The following is a 7306-nucleotide window of genomic DNA, read 5'->3' on the forward strand; positions in this document are numbered from 1 at the left end:
AAATTATTTTTTTGCTACATAAATGGCTAAATGCAAATTAATTAGATTAATTGTAGGCGTTTCGTTATTATAATAAAATTATTTTTACTATATGCTTTTATTTCGATGCTAATGTTTATAGCCAAATTGTATAAATAAAAAAGGCATATCGTCGTCGACTATGGTCGTCGTAGGAAGTGTTAGGTCCGCGTCGTGTGAAGTTCGTTGCGGTATGTCCTGTCAGGGGTCCCCGCATTCGGATAACGCCATGGACGATTACGAGCTGGACGATGACGACTACGACGATTTGGACGACTACCGGGAGCACGAAGACTTGCCGCCGGCTGTTACGCCCGACAGCGACGAAGGTGATGCTCTCCGTTGCTTTGCCGCCGTTTTCTTTCGCGTCAACATTTCAAACGTTGCGTCTTTGCGGCGTCGCTTTTTAGATGTTGCTCATCAGAGCGATTACTCAACGTCGCGTTGAGGCGATAGCCGATAGGCAATTTTGCACATGGGCTTAATCTAGTTTTATTTCAAAGTCGGATATTTTAACCCCAAAACAAGTACCGATGGCTTATTGACAAATTTAGATGTTACAAAAATAAAACATATTTTGATCATTTTTGCGTCAAATGGTGATTTTTAATCCCATTTGACGCAATCTTAAATATTTCCTTCAAAATAGCTTTTTATTTTTTTTTTATATTTTTCGGGAAGTTATATGTGTCCATGTGGACCAGTGACCCTGATCGAATGATTTGATTACAATTTAACGGCGCGTACCAATAAACCACTAAATGGTGATTGCTATCTTTCACATTACCATATTTTACTTCTATGATACTAGTTTGTTGAAGTCATTGTATTGCGTATGACTGCATGTACGTGACTAATTCGTTCCGAGTCGAAAAGTCCATTGAATTTTTAATAATAGATTCTACATTATTTTATAATAAAGTTAAAAAGTACTGTAGATATAGAATATCGTGATTTATAATTTTTTCTCATTTTGCACTCTTAACTAAAGTAAAAGATAATTTCAAAGTCCAAATCTTTCCACTCACATATAATATATATTTACAGATACCTTAATTGTTAAAATAATATTAAATACATATAAATTGAAATTGTTGTTATGCAGATCAACAAAGGATTTTTTAAAAGTTAATCGTCTAATGTTATCTAGAATATAACTAGTTTTAATTAAATCTTGATTTTTTAAAAGACCATATGTTATAAAGTAGATATCAGTAACAATTTTGAATAATTAAACTTTTATAGAAATAAAAAAATCACTTATATTCTGTGATGGATGGTTTGTTGCAATAAATAAATTAAGATTTCTACAAGCAATATTAATTGAATTTTTATGATAAAGATGTGATAATAAATAATTTTAAAATATATATTTAGTTAATGCAAATATATATGTACTTAATATTAATAGTATATTATTATATTGATAATACATTTAAATATAAAAATCGCTTGAAAAATACAATAGAATAAAAGTAATTCCAAAAATTAATGGTTAATAACACATAACTGATAGGTCAGATAGTCCCTAACCATTATGTTCGCTGAGGGTTGTCCATGTGACAGGTAGAATCTAACTGTTTGCCCTCTTATGTTTAAAGATGGGTCCTGTAGTATATATCCGCAAAAAATAAGCTTATTGTGCTGCTATCTATGGAACGATTTTGTATTATATGAAAAATATATTACGGCTTTATTTTTTCTCTTGAATAGTTGTCAAAGCATATTTTAATACACACACACACAAGGAGATCATAGAATGACATAAATTTTTTTCAGCGTAACAGACCTAAAAATTATATAATCAATTTAAGTTGCTATTTAGCTGTTATAATCCACCAACCACTGAAGCTTAAGATGCCATTAAACCAATTTTGTACCAATACAAGTCAAAGCTTTTGAGCGTTTTTTTTTTTATTCTCTATTTAGCTCTAAAGCACACGTTACAGATATACGTTCGATATACTCATCATTACTCCTGTTTATATTTTGAGCAAATTTATGAAAATGAAAATCATTACTATATTTTTTATATTTATTAATAAATCAGAGTATATCGAATGTATATATTTATGTATTGTGTGCTTTAGGTATAATAGTAGGGGCGTAAACCCAAACATGCCATCTCAGTTATGAATAATGATAAAATGGATCGAACTGACTGTGTTAACGCAAATAAGGTATAGACCAATTTGACCGTTTGGTCCAAATCCGCCTCACTAATGTACATATCCTCTAATGTAGCATGAATATGTATCTATAAACGAAACCATTGTGGCTGCTTCCCAATGACCACAAACAATCTCAAAAAAGATTTCAAAATTATAAATTATTTCTTGGGCAAAATAAAGCCTATTGAATCGACAAGTTCAATATATTGTTTAGTGATACAAATGGTTTTAGTTACGGTAATTAATGTTAATGGTCTCGAAAGTCTGTCATGATCATTATTTATGTGTTCTAATTTGACAATTTCTATTAAGGTTTTATTCATAAATCACCATTATTCAATTAACGCCTTACAATAGCATCATGTGTTGCTTTTGACACCCGATAATTGTTCAGGATTACGATCTTGAGCTTCAAAACCAGCCAATTCGTTCTCTATTTTCATTATCACCTTATTTATGTTGTTTAGTATTTTATACTTATCTTTTATCCATTGAAACACATTTACTATTGTTTGTCATGATTATAATTGGTTTATAATGGATACAAAGCTTTACAAACATGATAATGATTTCATACAATAGTAGGAATTCGCTTTACTCGAAACTTAGTTATCTAAGTTTCTATATAGGTTTATAAATATATTGATTCATATAGTGGTCACTAACCAATTAGCACAGTCAAAATACTATGATACACCATTGTGTTATATTAAAGTTTATCTTATTTTATTTTATGTAGATACGGAAGAAGCTAGCGAAACCGATATGGGCAACCGTGAAGAACCTCTCGAAATGAAAGAACAGTGGGTATATTTTGATAGTGTATATTTGTAAAGTACATAATGAATAATAAAATATTTTTTCATACCGATTAAAAGAATGTATCAAGACAAATTGGCCAATTTAAGGATGCAACTGCAGCAACTGAGAGAAAATTCACATCCTGAATACATCAGAAGATTACGCAGATTAGAGCAGCAATACAATGAACGGAAGCGACTCAATTTAATTCAGCGAGACTATTTATTCGAATGTATAGAGCAGGATTATATATTAGAAAAAAAGGCAGCAGCTAAAGAGTTCGAAGAAAAAAAGATAGAGCTGAAGGAGAATTTAATAGCTGATTTCGAAGATAAGAAAAAGCATATAGAAAACGAAAAGCACAATATGGAGCTGAACGGCGACTCTATGGAGGTAAATTATCCGGTGTCAAGGGTGTCAATATATTATTAATAATTTGATTTAATCGACTATTTAAATATAATAGGTGAAACCAGCCATGACGAGAAAATTAAGACGGCGTCCGAACGAACCTGCTCCCGTCCCAGATAAGAGAAGAAAACCTCTGTCTACGACTCTTACTTATTTATTAGAAGAACGAGAGATTGATAGTGATTTAAGACAAATAGCCAGAGCGAGACCTCCAACGATCAGTCAGCCCCGTAAACATCACGGATCGCCTAACTCGCCTTTGTCGCAATCAATGGAATCTAGTTTATGTACGTGTTTGTGTTTATCCAATTATCTCAACATTTTTATTAATAACAAGTACAATTTTAGGTAGCAATTCTGAAAACCGAGCGGTATCTCCAACTACAGAAGTGCGCGTAGAAGATGGTAAATTGTTATATGAACGTCGATGGTTTCACCGAGGGCAGAGCATATTCGTCGAAGGTGTAGATTATTCACGTTTTCCGGCTCACATCTCTTCGATTGGAACCGATAGTGTTAGTTTATCTTTTAAATTAATCTACATTTGTATGCATCGTATTAATAATAACATTTTATTTATAGATTTGGGTCAAGAAAGCTGTTGTAGACGGATTCAAAGTAAAAATATACACAGCACAATTAGCTAAAGGTCAAATAACAATCAAGAGAAGAGCGTCGTGAAAGATCTCAGTAAACAATAGAACTGACTGTACCTGTTATGTAATTATTTTTAGTCGCGATTAAATTAAAGAAATATGTAAGCTATTCTCGATATTGTAAACAGAAATGTGAGTTGTATTGAGAGTTTCCTTTGCAAGACTTATGGTAGGTATATAAATTGATATAGAGAGGCACACTTGCCGAATGACACGGTTTTGTAAATGGCTCCTCTATGAGTTATATTCATCGGCAAGTTGGGCTCTTACTACTATTGTATATATATCTTAAACTATTGAGAGCATTCTCAGAAGACTTACGATTAGTAGTCTCATGCGAATATATAGAATTACTTTTATGAAAGGTACTATTTGTTTTAAAGAAAATAGAATCAATCGTTCGAATATCACACAAGTATTACACAACATATTTTATTTTTTCGTCTTTGTTCTCAATTCTCGACGAACAGTAAGTTCGTTTGAGATATACTGTGATTAGTCTAAAAATGACATAATTATAGTATGACTATTTACATTTTTAAGAAATCGATTTGCCATATACATATTAATTTATTATTTAAAATTATTATATAATATGAAAATTTTAGGCTTTCTTTATTCACAATGTGACTTAAACCTTTGTAAATATATGTATTTAAGTTGTATTTCAACAATTTAATAATTTATTTAACATGTTCAGAGTATTCAAAAATAATATTTAATTAAACAGATATTTATACACAGTTGAAATGATATATTAAAATAAAGATGTTTTAGTTTCAATGGTATTTATTTTAAATATTGGTTATTTGAAGTATTAGAAATGCATATGCAGTGGTAAAACTGGGAACAGCTAAATAATTCCATGATCAATGTGCATTTATGTGATATTTGAAAAAATCAATTATAAATTTCTTATTATTTTTTTAAATCACTTTTTTGTATATTTTCGATATAAATAAAGAATATATTTTATTTATAAGTATCAAATTGCTTACGAGTGGTATCTATTTTAAAAATCTAGATAATATATCACTTTTTAATGTTTACCATTAGAAAAATATTGTAAAGTGTATATTGATTGAATAATGTAAATATTGTCTATATTTTTTAAGTTTTATGGTTGTAATAGTGTCATAAAAATAACATCTGGAATGAGAATATTTATTTGAAGTTGCAAAATAAAAATATGCAAATTATTGAGATTTTTTTTCAACACAAACCTGCTTAAAAGTCAATGTATAAATGCAGATAAAAAATGTTTCCAATTAAATTTGTGTGTGATTTTTTCACCATGCAGATTATAACAATGGTAAATAGAAAAATGCGAGTGGATAATTTTGATCTATATTTTTTACACTAGGAAATGTCGAATACCGTTAATACAACCAAAAGATTTAATCGTCATTCTTATTATAGATGACATTTTATATCCTTGAAAAGTTGTTATGAAAGGCATTTTGTGTCCATGATAATTATTAAATAATAATTTAAAATTGTTTTATAACAATATAGCTATTTATAGGTGATAATAATTATCAAAATACATATACTATAAAATGTACTTGAGCCGAGTGAAATATTGAAAGAACATAAATGAACATTTAGCGTAAATGATTGAAATATACCACAAGAATCAGGTAGATTTATGTGTGTGGAAGTTTTTTATTTGTTTAATAGATAGAGTTGGATAAATCACGCTGACTAATCACTTGACCAAGATTTTTGCAAGACATTTATTTTATTAAAATCCACATAAAATAAATTTATTCGCCAGATGATTTTATTTTATTTTTTAAATCTGTTGATTCATGCATATGTAAATCAAAATTTTGTTTTTAATAAGATAAGTTCATTATCCGACTTATTCACTGTCTGGAATTATTTCAAGAATCATACGAGGAAAATTGAGGCTTATAAAATATAATTTATTCATTAAAAATTCGAATCATTTAGTTCAGCTGCGTCATATTTTCTTCTGAATTTTCGTACATAATAGAATGTAATTTTATACTTAAAAATATTGAAAACACAAAAAACATATTGTTTGTAAAACTGTTTTTTAGATTTTTTTTATAATTTGCTTGGCAATATTTTTCCCTCTTTTTCAGCGATTTACTTCATAACGAGGCTTTATCTCTTATCATATTATGTAAATATATTCGTGATTTGGTTTTTGGTTAGTTCTTGAATCTATTTATTGGGATGGTTTTCTTTTTAAACAAATCATCATATTTTTGTATATTGCTGACTGCAGTTAAGCCTTATTTGTATAAAGGTTTTGATAGAAGTAAGTAAGTCATTTTATATATAAAAATAATGATCCATTTATTCAAGGTACTCCCATTTAGACTAAATTTACAGTTAAATACTTTAAACAAAATAAATAAAAATCTATATCTTTAGAAAACTACAAAAAACAAAAATTGTATATTGCAATTGCCCCTTTTCCGAGTTAACATTTTATTCTTAGTACTTATTTTTTTTTCTTTTTAGCGAACAGAAAAAAGTCGCTAAAGCTAGATCTATGTATATAATGAAGGGATATATAACACATCGTATGTAAGCTGGTGCATTGTAATGTGGAAGCAGCGGTATTATTTTGGATATTTTAATTTCAACACAAACCTGCTTAAAAGTCAATGTATAAATGCAGATAAAAAATGTTTCCACACAATGATGATTTTCACTAAAACGCTCGGGTTAATAATTATAGTTAATCCGCCGGTATAATAAAATAATTGTATGTAAAAAAACAGTATCTCTAGAAACATAAATTATATTTCTCTTGGGTTTTAAAAGAAATTGAAAATCAAAGCACGAATGTTTCGACTTAACAACTTCGCGGTTATCAAGCATTAACATAGCATCGAGCGTTCGAAAAACTCATTTCATTGATGAACCATTTTTGTGTGTCAATGTAGCTGAATATTTTGTTATCAAATTTATAAATCCAATTAAAACAAATGTACTTAGGTCTACCAGTAGTGGTGCTGTTATAAATAATAATAAGGCACACTAATTTTAAAATTCTAAGTGTCTTCGATAGATTTTTGCTACTACGCGTTATTAATATTTTAATTATGGCTGTCATTCAGTGTCGAACTATACAAAACGCGATGTTAACATTTATTTATTTAATTAAAATAATATTATATAATATTCAATGAGAAATTCATCTCGTTTACGAAGTATGGACTCCGCCTTTTTATAGTTTTTTTTTTTAAATATTTAACACATTGACACATG

General features: G+C 29.0%; 1 protein-coding gene across 1 annotated transcript; it reads left to right on the forward strand.

Annotated features, from left to right (window-relative positions):
• The first annotated feature begins 151 nt into the window (after positions 1-151).
• LOC148226261 (sin3 histone deacetylase corepressor complex component SDS3) lies at positions 152-5256 on the forward strand. The gene is made up of 6 exons (XM_088203527.1): positions 152-347; positions 2929-2992; positions 3068-3383; positions 3457-3688; positions 3750-3916; positions 3984-5256. Exons 1-6 carry the CDS (start codon positions 161-163, stop codon positions 4080-4082), a joined length of 1065 nt encoding a protein of 354 aa, XP_088059653.1. The 5' UTR covers positions 152-160; the 3' UTR covers positions 4083-5256.
• Positions 5257-7306: the final 2050 nt, after the last annotated feature.

Source organism: Plectrocnemia conspersa, unplaced genomic scaffold (assembly GCF_051122295.1).
Source record: "Plectrocnemia conspersa isolate PC_06_02 unplaced genomic scaffold, ASM5112229v1 ptg000014l, whole genome shotgun sequence".
NCBI classification, from domain to species: domain Eukaryota; kingdom Metazoa; phylum Arthropoda; class Insecta; order Trichoptera; family Polycentropodidae; genus Plectrocnemia; species Plectrocnemia conspersa.